This window comes from Labeo rohita, chromosome 3 (assembly GCF_022985175.1).
Source record: "Labeo rohita strain BAU-BD-2019 chromosome 3, IGBB_LRoh.1.0, whole genome shotgun sequence".
In the NCBI taxonomy this organism is placed as follows: domain Eukaryota; kingdom Metazoa; phylum Chordata; class Actinopteri; order Cypriniformes; family Cyprinidae; genus Labeo; species Labeo rohita.
Window position 1 is genome coordinate 33,850,123 of NC_066871.1, and position 20,558 is coordinate 33,870,680.

Consider the following 20,558-nt stretch of genomic DNA (forward strand, 5'->3'; position numbering starts at 1 on the left):
TTACAATCACTGAAACTATGAAACTGATCTTTTATTTAGATCGTATCTGCACTATGTTGTTTATAATACGGGAATTCACGAGCGTGCTCAATCAACACAGCTCCGCGGTTTCAGTGCTGACTAATCTCAGCGCCTCTGATTGGCCAATACATTCCTAAATTCAACAGAACCACGTTTGATTCGTTGTTAGGATCAACGCTGCACAAAATAGTGCGTAAAAGCAATAAGAGCAAATCCAATTTCGCGAATTGACACTTTTCATTCATTTAACATTTCATTTTAATCGCGATAGCTGTAATACATTGTTTAATTATGCAGGGGCTTTTTTTGCCCCTTTGTCTTAAACTTATGGATTTTTGCCATAAGCCCTTGTTATTTTCCGACTCTGGTCCTATACTGTATTTATTTATTTATGTTTTAGAAATTATAGAAATTAATAATTTTATTTAGGGTGCTTTAAGAAATGATAAAGACATTTGTAATGCTACAAAAGATTTATATTTAGGGTAAATGCTGTTCTTCTGAACTTTCTATTTATCAAAAATTCTACTTTTGTTTTCAACACAATAATAATGAGCAATGAATGCTTTCTGAAGGATCATGTGACTAGAGTAATGATGCCTAAAATGCAGCTTTGATATCCCAGGAATAAATTACACTTTAAAATTTATTCAAATAGAAAACAGTTATTTTGAATAGTAAAAATGTTTCAAAATGTAAATGTTTTGGCTGTACTTTGGATCAAATAAATGCAGGCTTGGTGAACAGAAGAGACTTCTTAAAAAAACATTAAAAATCTTACTGTTCAAAAACTTTTGACTGGTATTTTACATTACCGTTCAAAAGTTTAGGGTCAGTAAGAAGAAAGAAATTAATACTTTAACTCAGCAATAATGCATTTAATTGATCAAAAATTGACTGTAAAGACGTTTACAGTATACATAATATTTCTATATCAAATAAAAAATTGAAATAAGTTTTTAAAAATAAGTTTAAAAAAAAATAATGCATCATGTTTTCCAAAAAAATATAAAGCAGCACAACTGTGTCCAACACTGATAAACACTAATAAATGTTTTTTTTTAAAAGCATCATGTGACACTGAGGACTGGAGTAATTATGCTGTAAATTCAGCTTTGATCACAGGAATAAATTACATTTTACAATACATTATAACAGAAAACAGTTATATTAAATTGTAATAATATTTCACAGTATTACAGTTTTACTGTATTTTTAAACAAACATCAACAACAGCAGCGAAAAATCTAATTGTCATTAATGCATTCTGAAAAAACATCATGGTATTGCTTTTTACTTATAGACCAATAGTCTGCTGGATACTGGAGATTTTTAGTGAAATTGTGTCTTCTAGTGGTCATTTCAGGAAATAGCAACTTTAACAACCCTAACTAAAAGCAGATGATCCCTTGTTCTAGTTCCCATTTACTTACCTGCAACCAAATGAGTTCTGAATGTCTGGAAGTGGTTTAAAGAGTAACTCTTCAGCTGTGTCTTTATTGTCAGTGTCCCACTGAGAGGCACAACAGAGGCCTGTCTTCAGTCCGTTAAGCAGCACAGCTGGAGCCTGAATCCCCACACACACAATAGAGTGAATGACACATGTCAGTCAGATAAAGACACACTCAATGTGTCAGCGGATTCAACTGCTCACCTTCCTCTTCATTAGATCTCAGGTCACTGATCCCACAAAACAGAACTTAACATGAGTGACACTAATCACACAGAATTAGCTCTTTATGGGGATTTAAACAATTTGCCTTCTGTAAAAGAGTCTGGAAAAAAATGAAAAGTGCTTTCAAACATCTTTACCCTTCTTACATTTGAATCTATCCTTTATCCTAATGAATTTATCCCAATGTTTATCAATTTAAGCAAGTTACTGTCTGTCAGTAACTTGAAAATGTGTGCTTAACTGTCTTGAATGTGCACTTCAAATCCAAAATTATATTTAGGCCTATTTAAAACATTGTACTTCCAGATAATATAATAAAGTTGTACTTTAAAGTACTTTGGTGACATTCTCACGTTCACATTTTCAGTCTCTAGCCACAATAAACATGGAGTCGCGTTCGTTCCGCATCTAATTTTCCGGAAAAGCCCGAATGACGTTCGACTCGCGTTCGGCTCTGCGAAGTCATTGTATGTAAACAAGGTCAAGTATTCGCTGCAGCATTCGTTCCCCACAGTCTCGCCTGGCGACTTTCTCCTGAGAAGGATCCATCCTGCGGCACAGCACACCTCTTACAGGTACACTGATGAATGCACACAGACATATGATGCTATGCACACTCATTTATTTTCTCTGTCTATTTTTTGCAAACCTTATGCAGCATGTTTTTTTAGCATACGTCATGAAAACACAGCATGGCATTGTTTACATACACTGGCAGTGGGAAGATCCTGCGAAATAGGTTGTGTCGGGCTGACTTGAGAATGTCATTCAAGGACATTACCTCATCAATATACATGAAAGAGCTTGTGCAGTGCAGCAAAGTCATGTGTCTCTTCTTCCAGTATTTGTTCAGCAGCTCTAGACTATTGTCAGAATTACAATGCCGTCAGATTTTAATATATTAAAATGCATGATGATATTTATAAGCCGTTTGAACACTATCATAAATGCAATTTAAATAATTTTAAATAAATAAAACTGCATTTAAAGTATAGACGAGATTTTTAATATAGGATTTTAGACGTTTTGTGCAAAATAGTTTTCACGTCTCACCTGTCTGTTCTCTGCCAATAATTATAACTGGTCATAATTAATAATATTTCATAATAATTTTGCTGTATTAGCTCCGTATATTATATCCAAGTCCAGAATCCATGCTATATTAAATGACTAATTTAATTTCCAATATGATTACTGTAAATGAGCAGTCTTTTAAAGGACTAAATTCTTATTCTCTGTCTATGTTTTATCATTGTAAGTTAGATTGTTAGGTCTTAACCGTGTTGACAGCAGTTGTTCGGATAATCCTCCACCAAACGCTGATTTACCCGCTGCACGTCTCAGCTTTGAGTCACGTGCGCTCTCCTCAGTCACGTGTTCTCTCACCTCTGAGATTTTTATATTTAAATAGCTACCAAGTAGATTTAGCATAGATAGTTCGTTTTGTAATGATCTTAATGTACAAAAGATTGTGTAATATTTTTGTAGTGGTTTTAGCGCATAACTCGATTGTCTGACAGATGATAAAATGTGAGGGGAAAAAAAGCTCTGGTAAACACGAACACCCACAACACTCCAGCATGACGGTGGACGAGCACCACTATTATCTTAATAAAATGACAAATTCTGGATTTGTTGTCAAAGCTAAATACTGACTAAATACTGCACTAAAGATAAACTGAAATATGCTTTAATGCCATTTCTTTTGAACTATGTCACGATTTGGTCAGTTACCCGGATGCGCGGCCATATTGGCTATACTCCGATGTAAACAACAGCATGAACTGAATGGTTAATGTACTGCTGAATATGTTGGTGTGTAATTTCTGCTGTGTAAACAATGGAAAAAACATGTGAAAGCTGCTAAATCATATAGAGAAGGACTTAGTAAGCAGGAAAGGGTGCAATATTTTGACTAACTAAAGTTAATAGGTGGTAAAGATGCATATGAGCAGCATTAATTAAGATATTAGCTTAATATTTCACCTTTCCTGACTGGAAATGATAAGAACAAACACAAATGTTGTCAAGATTCTTGGAAATCCTGGTTCAGTTTGGCCAACCACAAACATCTTTTGTTCCTCAGATTGTTTTTTTTACTCTTCTCCTTGATTTGTTATAACTTTTGGCAGTCTGTAGTACTCCACATGTTTTTCCTGGTCTGACAGATTAGCACAGCCCAAAACATGACAATAATTGACCATTTTCAGCAGCAGTAATCAGCAAAATATGCGAGTTTTGTTCGGTTCAGTGGCATTGTTTATGTTCAGTGCCGCCAATATGGCCGATTGATGACGTGTCGTGAAAACACCCTTCTCAAAACCGTACTTAAGTGTTTAGAAACAGTCATAAAAATATCTTTAAGTACACTTAAGTGGTCTTTTATTTCATTAATATGTTATCTCCAAATATAGTTTGAAAAGTTTACTTTTAAAGTGTACATTTATTATTTTTCACAAGAGTGTAGACCATGCCGTGTGTTGTATCAACACTGAACTCCTTGAGCTTTGATTTATTCAGGTCAAGGGCAAGGTGTGAGTGTTTTGGTCATAAAAATCTGTCAAATATATCTGCTTAATGTTTAATCATTTATCTGTTGTGAAAGTCAACAAACGGCCTGCTGGGTTGACACATTGTTTTTGAAGTTTCAAGTAGGTTTGTGTATCACCTTTAAATGACCTAGACATTTTGACAGAAAACTTTTGTCATTTCCTATCTTTGCTGTAGCTATTTCCTCTGGTGAAGGATTTCTGTGAGCAGCAGCCACCATGATGCAGTGTCTTCAGTTTCTGGTTGAACCAACCAAGAATGTTACGGAGAAGTTTAAGGTATCTTGCAAATATATGTTGGCTGGCTGTTCTTCTCACATATGGAGTAGCATGAACCAGTTGCTTCAAAACATTTGACGTCAGTAGGAGTGACAATATTTGTCCTTCTTTTCTATCCTTTAGTCCAAAAATTAGATAAAACGCTCTTTTAGCTGGTCATTGTGGCTGATTTCAATAGCTGTGAGTCTTTTTCTGCTCATTAGGTGGACACAAAGACACAGGAAGTAGACCATGCATGAGTTGCATTTTAATGAAACATTGTTCTTGTTTGTTTACCATAACCTTAATGAGCAACCTTAACTGCTTGAACTGACAACGGGCTGAAATAATCTCACATAGTCAGACGTGTTAAAGACTGGTTTACATATCAGCTTACTGTAGCCAAGACCATGACAGGAAGAAACTTTATGAATGACATGAAAAGGGACCGCTCACAGTTTATTTGTTTAAATGCGTCATTAATTGATTTCTATCAACCAAAAAGTGATATGCACAGATTGATTCATCTGATGTTCTTCTGTTCATGTTCTTCTTTTGTTTCAAGAAATAAGCCCTGTCCGTCACTGAGACTAACCTTGAAATAACTTTGATTTTTTTTTGTGTTTACCAAGTTTTATATAACATTCAGTGATTTTTATGTGTACAGGAGTTTCGTAAGAAGGTGAAAAATGAGAAGCGAGAACCGCTGGACGAGAGCCAGCAGTTTATTGTCAACCTCGCCAAGGATCTGGGTCGTGTCTGTCAGGTACAGCCACTGATAAATGTCTAATACACCAAAAAGTCAGAGCTGATGGCTAAATAATCACATACAAGTTCTTCCATTTTCAAAAGGATAGTGAATTGGAACTTGAATGACAGAAAGAGAAATTCAGTGACACATTCACTGAATCAATTATACTTTCAACTTATTTTTTTTTTTCTTACTTTATGGTTTGGTTAAAATCTTAAATTTAATTTAATATTAATAAAAATATGTTTTTTTCCCAAAGACAAGAGCATTTATACAAAGTAAAAACATTACACATTATAAAGACTGTATACTTAATGTTTATTGTGATAGAATATTTTCTGTTATGTACTAAAACAAAACAAAACTCACATTAACTAAATGACACTGTTATATATTTTTAATGATATAAATTAAATTTCAGTAGGAAGATTTTCAAGTTCAACATATATTCTATGGTTTTAAATGTTATATATTATTAAAAACTTATCAGTTATAAGATTTTTTTTAAAGAATTCAATCCAGTTTTAATTCTGCTTCCTTATATTGATATTTGAAATTCTATTCTTCATCCCATTTGCTACTTCAAATTCAATAACTTTTTAATTTTTTTTAGAAATTAATACTTTTATTTATTAAGAATGCTTTAAATTGATCAAAAGTGATGATAAAGACACTTATAATGTTACAAGATTTCAATTTTAGATAAATGCTGTTCTTCTGAACTTTTTATTTATCAAAGACACCTGAAAAAAATCTACTCAGCTGTTTTCAACATAATAATAATAATAATAATAATAATAATAATAATAATAATAATAATAATAATAATAATATGTATATATACACTGCCTTCCAAAAGCTAAAAATTCAGCTTTGAAATCACAGGAATAAATTACATTTTAAAATATATTCAAATAAAAAGTAGTTATTTTAAATAGTAGAAATATTTACAAATTTTACTGTTTTTGCTGTACTTTGGATCAAATAAATGCAGGCTTGGTGAGCAAACATTAAAATCTTACTGTTCAAAAACTTTTGACTGGTTGTGTAAATTATTCAGTTCTGATGGTACATGTGTGTTTTCTTCTCTCCTGGTGGCGATAGAGGTCAGAGGTGTTGGAGAACATCTCAAAGAGTGAGGATGTGTGGCCCACTCTCACCTGCAGGGCCTTCATCCTGGAGTGGGCATCACTGCTAGAGAGCAAGGTAAGATACTCATTTATACTTCTGATACGTATTTATACCTGTACTGTATTTATTCAGCACTCACTGAGAGTGCTGCAAACAAATGTACTGGTTTAATTCCTTAAAAAGCTGCCTGTGTAGACAGCTCACTAGAACTGAAGTGTCACCAAATATTGTCCTAACAGAAAAGACCAATGCTGACTGATGGATGGCCAGAGAGAAGTGACTGGAAGGATCTGGCTCTGAGCAGTGAGCAGGATATGGAGAGTGCCAAGAGAGTCATTCTCACCTGGACCAAAGACCTGAGGGCCCAACCTGAGGTAGACACACACATTAGTCTTTTATGTACAATGCAACCGTATGTATTGTTTTATTATTTTTAACCATAGAAAGGCTATTGTATCATATGTGATATGCCAGTTCATAAGGCTTACACACCTTATATACACTGTGTTTCCTACTCACCCCCATGTCATCCAAGATGTCTTTCTTTCTTCAGTCGCAAAGAAATTAAGGTTTTTAAGGAAAACTTTAGAGGATTTTTCTCCATATAGTGAACTTCTATAGTGGCCATTGGTTTGAAGGTCCAAATTGCAGTTTCAATCTGTGGTTAAAACGTATATAAATTGTAACTTTTTTAGAAAATGACCAATCGTTTCGCTAGATAAGACCCTTATTCCTCGGCTGGGATTGTTTAGAGCCATTTGGAGCTGCATTGAAACTGCAGTTTGGACCTTCAAACCATTGGCCACCATTGAAGTCAACTATATGGAGAAAAATCCTGGAATGTTTTCCTCAAAAACCTTCACTTCTTTTCGACTGAAGAAAGAAAGACATGAACATCTTGAAAGACATGGGGAACTTCTCCTTTAATAGTTGCTCGTCTGTTTTGTTGAGTGGCAACATTTGCATAATTTATACCTCCTTTCTTGTGTAGCAAAGTGTCTGGCCTGGAGAGCAGGTGGTGGCAGCTTTGGATGACTTTGAGAATCACTGGAAAAGAGGTCGGATGGCCACCCTGCAGTCAGCCATGGAGCTGGTGTTCTGGATGCTAGTCAACAAAGAACTTGACAAGGTGTGACGAAAATAACATCACATTAGTTGAATTCTGTAGACAAATTACTTTATTGTAACATAAATCTGATTTATTTGTGCGTTTAGGAGAACATTCCTCAAAAGTGGCTTATGTGGAAACAGAGGAGCCAAAAAATAGGTCAGATCATCTTTGTAAATCTGAGAAAAATGATGAAAAAGTGCTTTAAACAACTTCAATTGTTGCTCACTAGGTTGTTATGTCTGCCAGGTGGTATGAAAATATGATGCATGGTATTAAAACATCTTGCTGACAGCTCTTTCTTGTTTTCATCCTAATTCTCTTTTTTGTTTTTCACTTAGGCGCCACTCCATATATTCCTCATACTGGTAAGTCACTTGTTTTCCTCTTTAACAATTTGAATAGATATTACAGACAATTTTGCAGTTGTAAGGTGGACTGAATATTAAGACTCACTATGAACTCAAGCTAATTATTGCATTTCTTTTATTTAGTGTGGGACTGGATCTGTGATGCAGGAGGTAAGGCTTTTATTTGTTTTTTAAAAACAGTAATATTATAAAATATTATTACAGTTTAAAATGAGTGTTTTCTATGGGAATATATATTAAAATATAATTTATTTCCGTGATGCAAAGCTGAATTTTTAGCATCATTACTCCAGTCTTCAGTGTCACATGATCCTTCAGAAATCAGTCTAATATGCTGATTTGCTGCTGATGAAACATTTATTATTTTTAATCAATGTTGAAAACAGTTGTGCTGTTTCATATTTTTTGTGGAATCCGTGATATATATAGTTTTAGTATTTTTTAATAAATTGAAAGTGCAGAAGAAAAGCGTTTATTTGAAATATAAATATTTTATGACATTTTAAATGTCTTTACACTTTTGATCAAGTTAATGCATCCTTGCTAAATAAAATCATTCATTAACTGAGTAAAATTTACAATTTCTAAAACTGTAGATAAATTATTTACTTCTAATTAGAGTTGTCAAAGTGATTAATCGCAATTACTCGCATCCAAAGTAAAAGTTTGTGTATACATAATATATATAATATATGTTAAATAAATACATATACAAAATATGTATAAATACACACATGTACATGTATATATTATATATAAGTATACACATTTATATTTATTATTATTTATATTTCATATATAAATATACATTACATATATTTCTTTAATATATACATGTAATTTTTTTGTATTTATGTATACATATAAATATACACAGCACACACGTATGTAATGCAAACACAGACTTTTATTTTGGATACAATTAATCATGATTAATTGATTTGAAAGCACTACTTCTAATTTAACTGAAAGCTACCAAATTACTATTTAATGCCAACAAGTAATCCAACATCTTGTCGTAATTCATCACAAGTGTAGCATTATATACAAATATATGTGTATTGCGGATAGAATTCAGTCTAAATTTTACATAGAATTTGGATTTTTGAATTTAGAATTTTGTTTAAAGATTGTATCTTACAAACATTTTGTAGATGCTTTGTGTTGAAAGCTTGATGCCTCTCTGTGTTTTGAAACAAAGCCATTTTCATTTATTCATAGTTTATAAAACTGATTACACATTGGTCATAACCTTTCATTCATTCCATCATAGTGGAGGTGACCCTTGACCTGGACACGGCCAATCCTGACCTTCTGATCTCCGAGGATGAGAAGCGCATGCGCTGTGGTTTTGACCGCAAAGAGGTGCCCAACTATCACCAGCGCTTCGATGGCTGGTGGTGTGCGGTTGGAACCGAAGGCTTCTCCTCCGGACGCCAGTACTGGGAGGTGGATGTTGGAGAAATGGACTGGCGTATCGGCGTGGCCAAAGAATCTGCCTTGCGTAAGGGCTTCAAGTCCCTGAACACCGACACTGGCTATCTGACCCTGCGGCTGGAGCGCGGCACGGAGCTGAAGGCCCTCACCGTGCCGTTCACCGCCCTGCCAGCCACCTTGATTCCTCGAAAGGTCGGCGTCTACCTAGACTACAACCAGGGCCAGCTGTCCTTCTACGACGCGGAGAACCGCTCCCACATCTACACCTACAACGAGACATTTGGCGAAAAGCTCATCCCGCTCTTCGGAACGGTGGAGATCGTGAAAGACCTGGTGATCAGATCACCTGGGAACAGGGGCCACTGCCTGTGTCCTGGCATGTGCCTGTGGGGTTAAAACCCAATCGAATCGAATCAGAGCCCAGTGCTTAATCTCTAGACCACTGGTTTTCAACTGGGCGCAACCTTAAAGGGTTAGTACACCAAAAAACAAAATTCTGTCATTAATTACTCACCCTCATGTCGTTCCAAACCCAGAAGACCTTCATTCATCTTCAGAACACAAATTAAGAGTTTTTTGATGAAACATAAGAGCTTTTTGACCCTTCATAGACAGCATAGGTCCTACCACGTTCAAGGTCCAGAAAGGAGGAGAAGAATTGTTGAATAAGTTTATTTTAGTTTTTTGCACAACAAAAAGTATTCTCGTAGCTTCATAAAATTAAGGTTGAACCACTGGTTTCACATGGACTATTTTGATGATGTTCTTGGTACCTTTCTGGACCTTGAATGTGGAAGGATCCTTCCTGTCTATGCAGGGTCAGAAAGCTCTCAGATTTCATAAAGAAATCTTAATTTGTGTTCTGAAGACTAATGAAGGTCATACGGGTTTTGATCGACGTAAGAGTGAGTGAATTAATGACAGAATTTTCATTTTTGGGTGAACTATCCCTTTAATATGTTACCGCTTGTACAGATAGAGTCTCAGATAAAAGGGGGAAATATGAAATTCAAGTGTATAGCAAAATATTTTTAAAATAAATTTGCCCTATAGGGATTTCGTAAAAGAGTTATAAGTCATGAACCAAACCAACCAGCTATGAAGTGAATCACAACATTACAAACTATGATTTGTAGTTCATTGAATGGACTACAATCCCATGAAGCTTTGCGAATGACATAATCAGATTAATAACTGGAGAAAATGCTGCATATATTTTAGTAGTTTGTGAGCAATTATGTCATTCGCAGTGGTTCATAGAGCTAAAGAGTTATTTTGGCATGATTTCCTTGTTTCAGTTCCCTGATTGGTGGAGATTTCTCTGCAGAATCATGGGTAATGTTGTTTTTCACTGGATGAGAAACAAGTGAAATTTAAAAGACAATTAGAAACTGCTCAAGTTTTTCTTCAGCCGCTACTATCCCAGTTAACAAAAATATGTTCTGAGAACATTTTCCCCGCTGTAAAAAAACTAAAACCAGCCTAAACTTAGCTGGTTTAAGCTGGAAGTAGCTGGTTTTAGCTGATCTTCCAACCTGGCCAAGCTGGTTTTAGCTGGTCTCCCAGCCTGACCAACTAAAGAAGTGGCCAAAACCCCTCTAAAACAAGTCTGCTGACTAGCTATGACCAGGCTGGATGACCAGCTAAAACCAGCCAATCAGCTTAGGCTATGAAAATATTATTTCTGAATGTTCTTTGAAACATAATATTTAAAATAAAGCATTAAACCCCAAGAAGCCATGGTTTACAGTGAATTTATAACAGCTAAGGGGCGTTGTTAGGCATATATAACCCCTTAGCTGTTATAATTCACTGTAAAACCACAGCTTTACAGGCCTGTTGCTTTTATAAAATGGTTATTACATTTACGTAGTAAGGTTTCATAAAACAAAACAGAGCAAAGTGTAATGTTATTAATAAAAACATTATTCTTCTGCCAAATAATGTAGTTCCTCAGAAACGGTTGTGGTTGCAACAAAGTGGTTTCCGAGCAACACACAGACGTAAACAAAGGTGTATGTTTGTGAATTAATTTACAACAGCTTCGAACGTGGTTTAACCAATCAGAATGAAGGACTGGAACTATCTGTTTTATAAAAACTTATTTTTTTCTTGGTTATGCAAACATTCCATTGTATCATTTTGCAAACATTATAGGAATGTCACTTTTGGATGTTCTCTAAACCATCTGAAAGTAGTAACAGTTTATTATTACATTTTAAATTTGATTAAAAATTAGATGAACATCCAACTAAAAGGTTTCAGGAAAACGTTCCATTAATAATCGTTTTGTGCCAAAATTTTGAGAACATTATTAAATTCCAAGTAACTTTAAACCAGGGGTGCCCAAACTCAGTCTTGGAGGGGACGATGTCCTGCAGAGTTTAACTCCAACTTGCCTAAAAACTAAAACTCTAAACGCTAAACTGAGTCCTCAAGGACTCAGTTTGGGCACCCTTGCTTTAAACGAACATTTGTTCATAACTTTGAGAGAACCTTGCCAGAACCTTAAAGTTCTGAGGACATTCCCCGTTAGCTGGCATGATTATAATTTTCCAGACTTTTGAGGCCTAAGCAGGTTATAGTAAGATTGTTTTTGTATTTAATGCTAAGGAATATTTTTGGCAATAAAGAAATGGTACTGCGTTGGGTTGCTTGATGTAAAATGTGAGTCTTGAAGCAAAACCAGTTGAGAACCAGTGTTCTAGACCTCATTAGAATTAGATAAACCACTGGGCTACATTAGTTGGTCAGTTCGTAGTGATTGACAGTGATCCATAGCAGTCAAGACCAGTAATTCCATCAAGGTAGTGTAGGATCTCTTTCAGCTACTGCTTCTGTGGTACTTCTGAACCTGCTGCTGTCTGCACCTTATTATAATACAGTGTTCGCCTGCCCTGTCTGCACTTTCCTATTCATTTTAAAAACTCAAATCATGACATGAAAATGCACTTTATGTGAATAATAAATCTAAGTAAGTTCAACCCTGTGTGTTCGCTCTTATTTGATCTGTCAAATGTTGCTCATATTACATAATTACATGCATTGTGAGATAAATACTCTAGTGCAAATGAGTGTGGCATGCTCAGAATGATGTACGGAGTGATGAATTTATAATAATCAAAATTCATAATATATAATAATTGCCTATTAATAAAATGTAAAATTTAAAATTGACATAAAGTTGAATTTTTTAACATATTACACTAGAAAAAATGCAAATACAAATTCAGATTTTACTATATAGGTTTATATTTGTATACATTTCATGTAAGGATAAAATAATTTCGAAAAGTAAAAGTGAAATGGAAAAGCTACACATCTAGTATGCAGCAGGCAAGATACATTATGTCATTAAACTGTTTTTAACTGTTTAAAACTATTTAACTTGTTTTTAGCAACCATTAGCAACCAACAAAAGTATAATAAAGAAATAAAGAGACAATAAAAAGAAAGAACAAAGGGTATCTGTGTGTATATGTGTGTGTCCTAGGCTTCTGAAAATTATTGTAACTCATTTCTAAATATTGTAAATATTAAATACGCTAAAGGGGATCTTCAAAAACCATAATTTACAGATGAAACATTTCTCCAGTATAGTAGGCTAATAAGTTTTTGAACAGTAAGATTTTTAATGTTTTTTACAGAAAGTCTCTTCCGCTCAACAAGCCTGTTTTTATTTCATCAAACATAAAGTAAAACAGTAAAATTTTTAAATATTTTTTTATTATTTAAAGTAACCGTTTTCTATTTTGAATACATTTTAAAAAAACAATTTATTCCTAAGATTTCAAAGATGTATTTTAAGCATCATTACTCCAGTCACATGATCCTTCGGAAATCATTTTAATATTCTGATTTGCTGTTCAAGAAACATTTATTATTATTATTATGTTAAAAACAGGTGAGTAGCATTTTTCAGGTTTCTTTGATGAATAAAAAGTTGAGAAGAACAGTATTTGTCTGAAATAGAATAGAAATTTTATAAGATTATAAATCACTTTTGAACAATTTAAAGCATCCTTACTTAAAAAAAAAATATATATATATATATATATATATATATATATATATATATATATAATAAAATAATATAAAATAATATATAAAAAATAAAATTATATATATATACTGACTCCAAGCTTTTGAATGGCATTGTGTATGACATTATAAAAGCTTACAAAAACTGATATTTGGATCTTTCTCTTCATGAAAGAATCCTGAAAAAATGTACTTAACTGTTTATTTACTGATAATAATAAAAAAAAATGTTTTTTAGCAGCAAATCAGTATATTAGAATGATTTCTGAAGGATCATGATCACAGGAAGAAATAATTACATTTTAAAATATATTCAAATAGAAAGCAGTTATTTTAAATAATAAAAACATTTCATAATATTACCGCTTTTACTGTATTTTGGATCAAATAAATGCAGACTTGGTGAGCAGAAGAGACTAGTTTAAAAAAACATAAAAAAATCGTACTGTTCAAAAACGTTTGACTGATAGTGTATTTTTTAAATACCGCTGAAATGAGTTGAGAAAAGCCTTAAAATATCATTCATTATTGGATAATTTACATCTATGTATGCGAAACTAACCAGGTAAAAGATATATTACAACATAAAGCGCAATATATATATATATATATATATATATATATATATATATATATTTTTTTTTTTGTTTGGAGAGATTTTTTTTTTTTATTCAAACATATACAATCACCTTCAGGAGAACATTAACAATGTAAAGAAGACAGAAGTAAGAAGAGGAGAAATAAATTACAGTAAGAGGGTATGTTGCTTAGAATAAGGAAAAAAAATGACTACATAATAATAATAATAATAATAGTAAAATAATAATAATAATAATGGAAAAGCAATGAAGGAAAGCTATCTAAATCTAATCAGAGTTAATAGAAATATTTTTTTCATATATTTACAAAATCCTGACACATCTATTACTGCTAGTCAAACAAAAAGATGTGAGCAGTGAGTCAATCTCAATCAGAAAATGTGAAAGAGCGGGAACTGAGCCCATAAATGTTTGCTTATGTATGAAGAATTTGCCAAACAAAATAAAAAAGTTGAAAATATACTCTTTAGATTTGTTGGCAGAGTCAGAGATAAAGCGCAAAATATTTGCGTCGCAGAGTGCGCTGCATGACATCATCAACGTGCGTCGCAGAGTTCAATGAAAGTTGAGTGAATGTAGAGATTGTTGGTGTAGTTATGAGTGCCGTTCACCGGGCCTTACAAACACACTTCGGATTCGACAAGTTTCGATCTCAGCAGCAGGAAGATGCCGTGAAAGCTGTGCTGAAGGGTGAAAATAACACATTTAGACTAAATTCTTAAGGAATAAATCAAGAGTTAGCTGAATGCTAGTGCATCAGATGGTTAAATGAGTCAGTAATGATGACAGTGACAGTGCAGTGGTGCTGTTTTCTGATGTTTGTGTGTGTGTATGTGTGGACTGTGCTCACAGGTGACAGGGATGTGTTTGTCCTCATGCCCACTGGAGCGGGTAAATCTCTGTGCTATCAGCTCCCAGCCCTCCTGGCCAGTGGCATCACTCTGGTCATCTCGCCTCTAATCGCGCTCATCCAGGTACATCACGCCCACTTACTATTTTAAAACACCCATTCAGTCTACATACATGTTACCTATCATGGATAAGGTATAGGCACCCAGTAGCCTGTGAGCAGGTTCCTGTTTGATATGTAAATCATAGTTTGCACCAGACATATCAGTGAGATTACTCTGTTTGGCTGAACAATGATGATTCATGACTCATGATTTGACTGCTGCAGGATCAAGTGGAGCACCTGAAAGCTCTGAATGTTCCTGCACGGTCCATCAACTCCAAACTGCCCTCCGCTGAGCGCCGTGAGATCCTGGCGGATCTGGAGAGCGAGAGTCCTCGGCTCAAGCTGCTCTACATCACTCCAGAGATGGTGGCGTCCCCGTCCTTCCAGCCCTGCTTGAACTCGCTGTGCGCGCGGGGCCTGCTGGCGTATCTGGCTGTGGATGAGGCTCACTGCGTCTCTCAGTGGGGTCATGACTTCAGACCGGACTACCTGAAGCTCGGGGACCTGCGCTCCCGTCTGCAGGGGGTTCCCTGTGTAGCGCTGACGGCCACAGCACCCAAGAGAGTGCAGGAAGACATCGAGCGCTCGCTGAAGCTGCGCTCACCGCTTGTCTTTGCCACACCTGTTTTCCGTAAAAACTTAAAATATGACGTCATATTCCGTGATCTGTTGCCTGATCCTTACGTCCACTTATTTGCCTTTGCTAAAGAGGCGCTGGGTGGAAACACAGCTGAAAAGGTCAGTCACTGGCTTTTTTTTTGTTGATGTTAAGCAAGTTCTGTCCTCATTTACTCACCCTCATGTTACTCTGAACTGGGATGACATACTCTCATGTGCTGAACACTTTAGGAGAACACTGAAGTGTCATTTTCCCATACAGTGAAACTGCCAAAATGTTAAAAATCGACAGTGGGACAATTTACAATAATGTGTTATTTGTTAACATTAGTTAATGTATTATTAATTAACATGAACAAACAATAAACAATACATTTATTACAGCATTTATTAATCTTTGTTGATGTTAGTTAATAAAAATACAGTAGGAGTATTGTTCATTCTTAGTTCATGTTAACTAATGTGGTTAGTTAACTAATGTTAACTAATGAACCATATTGTGAAGGGTTATCAATATATATCAATATATCTATTATAGATATACACTACAAGTCATTTTTAATGTTTGTTAAAGAAGTCAAAAAAATTATAGAATTTAATACGTTTTATAAGAAATTCTATAAGAAATTGTAAAAATTAATACTTTTATTTTAGCATAGGTGATAAATTGATGATAAGTGGATGCTTAAAAGTGATGATGATAACATTTATAATGTTACAAAAGATTTCTATTCCAGATAAATAGAAAAATGTTTTTAGAGCAGCAAATCAGAATATCAGGATGATTTCTGAAGGATCATGTGACTCTGAAGACTGGAGTAATGATGCTGAAAATTCAGCTTTGAAATCACAGGAATAAATTACATTTTAAAATATATTAAAATAGAAAACAGTTATTTTAAATAGTAAAAATGTTTCAAAATGTTACTGTTTTTGCTGTACTTTGATTCAAATAAATGCAGGCTTGGTAAGCAGAAGAGACTTTTAAAAACATTAAAATATTACTGTTCAAAAACGTTTGACTGGTAGTGTATATTTAATTTTCTGAAGTATAATTAATTTTGATATTTACTGGCGAGTTTGGGCATAAAGTCAAAAATGTGCTACAACTTAAAAAAATTATAATGATGAGAAAAGTCTCTATAAAAGAGTGACATTCTCAAAAAAACACATTAAACAGTTCGACCATAAGCCTTTGTTTTATTATTTCTTAGAAGAGTGTTTCAAGAAATCCCTCACCTGTATTAAAGGTGTAAGAAAAAATATTATTTTTTACTTTATACCACAAGAAATTTTTAGTCATTTAAACTGAGAATGTTCTTGAATAAAGTTTTCAGAAAGGTATATTTCAGTGCATTTAATTGTTAAATACATTTAAAACTACTAAAACAGTTTTCTGTGTTTAAATAAAGCTGAAATAGAATAAAAAGATTGGATGAAATACTTCTAGAGAATCTAGAGAAATTTTGAAATGTTTCTTAAAGTTAAAAAGTTCTGAAATTACCAAAACTGAATTAATATTCATTAAAACGTATAGACATTTAAAATAAAACGAGTAAAAATGACAAAAACACACAACAAAATTACTTAAATTTAAACTACAATAAAAAAAACCCTGAAAATATAAAATATAAAGAAAACCTAATTTAAAATATTAATAAATACTACAATGGTATATAACACATTATTTGTCATGATTTTTATTTTTTAGATTTTTTTCCTTTTTGTTTTTAAAAGACCCATCTTGGCTTGCCATATGTGAACTTAAATTTGGGATTTGAGAGCTAAAGTGATGGGAAAGATCTTCAGTCAACAATTATATTTCAGTCAGTATGAATTCAGACATAGACATAGAAATCATATGGGTGACATTTATGTCATTTCTTGACCTTAACACCATGACTTATCATTAACTTACATTGTATTAAAAAGAGCAGCACTGACATTTCACGCTCCATGGGAAGAATAATGAGAGTGAGTAAATGATGATTTTTTTTTTTTTGGCTAAACTATTCTATCATGTTATATATATAATTCAAGATGATCTAATGTCAGATACCCATGTTTGGTTGGCACAGGGCTGTGGGATTGTTTACTGTCGCACCAGAGAGAGCTGTGAGGAAGTGGCACACAAGCTGACTAAACTAGGAATCTTAGCCAAACCCTACCATGCAGGTGATCCTGTCATTGCTGCCTGCTCACACTTTTTAATTTGCTTGTGTATAATTTTATTGTACATGTTAGCATGGCAAATATCTTTCTGGTTTATGTTTCATATCTCTGCAGGGTTGAAAGCGGGCGATCGCACAGAGAGTCAGACTGATTGGATGGCCGACAAAGTGCCTGTTATTGTGGCCACAATCAGTTTCGGTATGGGAGTGGACAAGGCCAATGTCAGGTAAGTCACACGTTGAAAAACAGAGATATTCTGAAACATCATTGTAATTTAATATACCTGTGTTTTTTTTTTTTATCTGTTATAAAATGTCATTTATTCCTATGATGCAAAGCTGGATTTTCAGCATCATTACTCCAGACTTCAGTGTCACATGAGCCTTTTGCTGATTAAGAAACATTTATTATCAATATCGGTTATCAATGTTGTTGTGATACTATCTTTGTACTGTGTTTGACATGTAAGTGTCTGTATGTTTTCAGGTTTGTTGTCCACTGGAATCTGGCGAAGTCTTTGGCCAGTTACTATCAGGAGTCGGGACGAGCTGGACGTGACGGACTGCCGTCGTCCTGCAGGATATACTACTCACCCAAAGACAGAGACCAACTCAACTTCCTCATCCGCAAAGAAATCGCCCGCAAACAGGTTAGGAACGACATCCAATGTGAATATCTTCATGCTTTTAAGTACTTAGACAGTCATCTGATATTCTTTGTGTGTTTTGATTTCAGGAAAAGCGAGGATCAGAGAAAGAGCAGGATAAAGCTCCCATCCTGGACTTTGAGGCCATGGTTGCTTTTTGTGAACAAGAAGGGTGAGCTCAAACACAGACACTTCAAGTTCAGGTTGGAAGGTTTGATTAAATGTTTAAAGGAGTCCTGTTATGCTCTTTTTCAAAGTCTTGATTTTGCTTTGAGGGTGTACTAGAACATGCTCTCATGCTTGGTGGTTCGAAAAATGCATTATTTTTCACATAATTTACATTATTACAATACCTTTCTCCCAGCCTGGCATAAATAGCTTGATTAGTTCTGGGTTTAATGAAGGCCCGCCTTCTGAAAAAAGGAAATGTGTTATAATTGGTTAGCTGTCCCACTGCGTTGCGATTGGCGAACAGCTTAGACGGTGTTTCAGTACTGCCACGCCCTTGTCAAAGCAGTTAGCGCAAGCTAGATTAATAGTAAATCTTACGTTTTATATATTAGTGTTTCCCCTGCCATTATATTTAGGGGGTGGCCCGCCTCCCCAATGGCACCCCCCGGCCCCCTTAAAGGTCAAATGAACTTTATTTTCTATAGTGCCAGATCACAACAGAAGTCATTTAAGGTTACCTTTTGCTATAGAACAGGTCTATACCTTGTTCTTTTATTAAACAAACAAAATAGTCTTATGTTGTTTATCTTATTTACACAACAGCATGTCATTTCTGTCTCTACGTGGACGCGCACCTACAATTTTTCCACGAATATGCGGACGGGATCGCGAGTCCTTTCATAAAAACGGATTTACTCTATAGCACGGAATGCCAGAATTCCTCAATTTTTGGATAAATAAATCAAAATTAGGTCTCTCACTTAATTTGAATCGCAGTATGCACTAGTGTCTTTAAATATAATATTAAAACGCAAAAAGACGGTTTAAATATGAATCCTCCATGTTCTGTTTGGCTCTGTATGAATGAATGGCGGAGACATGGTTTTGTTTACTACACAAATAGTGAAACACACGTGAGGCTCGTGGTGGTTTTCAGCCTTTGGTTCTCATTATATGACGACATAAAAGCATAAACTTAATCTCCAGAACTGTTGTAAGAGTCACTTCATGTGAATTTTACCATTTAATTTGAGAAAATTAGCATCATACCATAGTGTATACACACAAAAACTAACCGGCAATCTGTCAAAATAAAAGTACGGTTAAACATGTAACAGAAATGTATTAGTCTTGTTTTACTTTAGTACAGTATAATGTAGGTGTTTATTTATTCGAATGTCTGGTAAATTTAAATAAAACAATTAAATGCTAAAAAAAAAAATTCACAGAATATTCACACAATTTTTTTTCCATGTATTAATTTTAGCAGAAAAATCTCTGTTTGTTTGGCAACAAATAAAAGTTTAATTTTCATTAAAAATAAAACAAATGTTTAATGCCTTCCTTTAATTATCAGAAAAATTAAAACATACAAGAATTTCTATAAAGAAGAAAAGACAACGATTGTAGGACCCTATTGTTCAAAATGTTGAAATTGAGATTTTTGGACTTATTTTTTTACTGAAATAAATGTACAGAGAGTAAAGAGTAAAGTAAATGTTACCGAAAAAAGTACCGTACCGTTGATACCCCCCAAAAGTATCGAAGGGGAAACACTAAATATGGATATTTTTCTTACAAAAACACATCGATCTGCTACAGGAGACCCCCAGGAACCGTGTGAGGCACTTTTTATTATGGATGGATGCACTTTATTAAACTCTTATTAGACTTTATTAGACTCTAATTGGATTTGTCTGAAAGAAGGAAGTCATATACATCTAGGATGCATGGAGGGTGAGTAAATAATAAGCTACAGTAGTGTTAAGTCCTTGGCCGGCAAGTTTGCAGATACATGATATTATCGTGCTAATTTATTTAATTATTTACATACTTAGTTTCATTGCCTGAAACCAGCTCCAACATAAGACTAGAAGCAGCCTAACATTATCAAAGAACGTCATCACTAATCAGCCTAGCCTATTCTAGTGCAAGTTTATGCATTTAAAAAAAACACTCGCGTTATAAGTGAAGCTATCTACACTGTATGATGAATAAATGTCTTGCCACACACTGCACACAGCATGTTACGGCTCTGATGTGGCAACCGGAGTA

The 20,558-nt window shown here is 34.3% G+C and overlaps 2 protein-coding genes across 2 annotated transcripts in view; both read left to right on the top strand.

The window, feature by feature from the left end:
- Positions 1-2,148: 2,148 nt before the first annotated feature.
- On the top strand, positions 2,149-12,285 carry LOC127163043 (butyrophilin subfamily 3 member A3). Its single transcript, XM_051106052.1, has 10 exons — positions 2,149-2,271; positions 4,424-4,524; positions 5,171-5,269; positions 6,359-6,460; positions 6,625-6,759; positions 7,377-7,514; positions 7,601-7,652; positions 7,835-7,861; positions 7,988-8,014; positions 9,138-12,285. The coding sequence occupies exons 2-10, from the start codon at positions 4,465-4,467 to the stop codon at positions 9,695-9,697; spliced, it is 1,200 nt and encodes a 399-aa protein (XP_050962009.1). The 5' UTR covers positions 2,149-2,271; positions 4,424-4,464; the 3' UTR covers positions 9,698-12,285.
- A 2,196-nt stretch (positions 12,286-14,481) lies between these two features.
- The window catches only part of recql5 (RecQ helicase-like 5), a 36,003-nt gene continuing 29,926 nt past the window's right edge, over positions 14,482-20,558 (top strand). The window contains exons 1-7 of the mRNA XM_051106206.1: positions 14,482-14,631; positions 14,794-14,915; positions 15,119-15,634; positions 17,593-17,689; positions 17,801-17,912; positions 18,173-18,335; positions 18,422-18,504. Coding sequence (XP_050962163.1) covers positions 14,538-14,631; positions 14,794-14,915; positions 15,119-15,634; positions 17,593-17,689; positions 17,801-17,912; positions 18,173-18,335; positions 18,422-18,504 — 1,187 coding nt within the window. The 5' untranslated portion in view covers positions 14,482-14,537. The remainder of the gene's footprint in view (positions 14,632-14,793; positions 14,916-15,118; positions 15,635-17,592; positions 17,690-17,800; positions 17,913-18,172; positions 18,336-18,421; positions 18,505-20,558) is intronic.

Excerpts from the sequence above, each read along its gene's own strand:
- LOC127163043 (XM_051106052.1), top strand. The coding sequence starts at position 4,465 with ATGATGCAGTGTCTTCAGTTTCTGGTTGAACCAACCAAGAATGTTACG. Across the intron at positions 6,760-7,376 it reads ACCTGAGGGCCCAACCTGAG|CAAAGTGTCTGGCCTGGAGA; the intron begins GTAGACACACAC and ends TTTCTTGTGTAG. Across the intron at positions 7,653-7,834 it reads ACAGAGGAGCCAAAAAATAG|GCGCCACTCCATATATTCCT; the intron begins GTCAGATCATCT and ends TTTTTCACTTAG.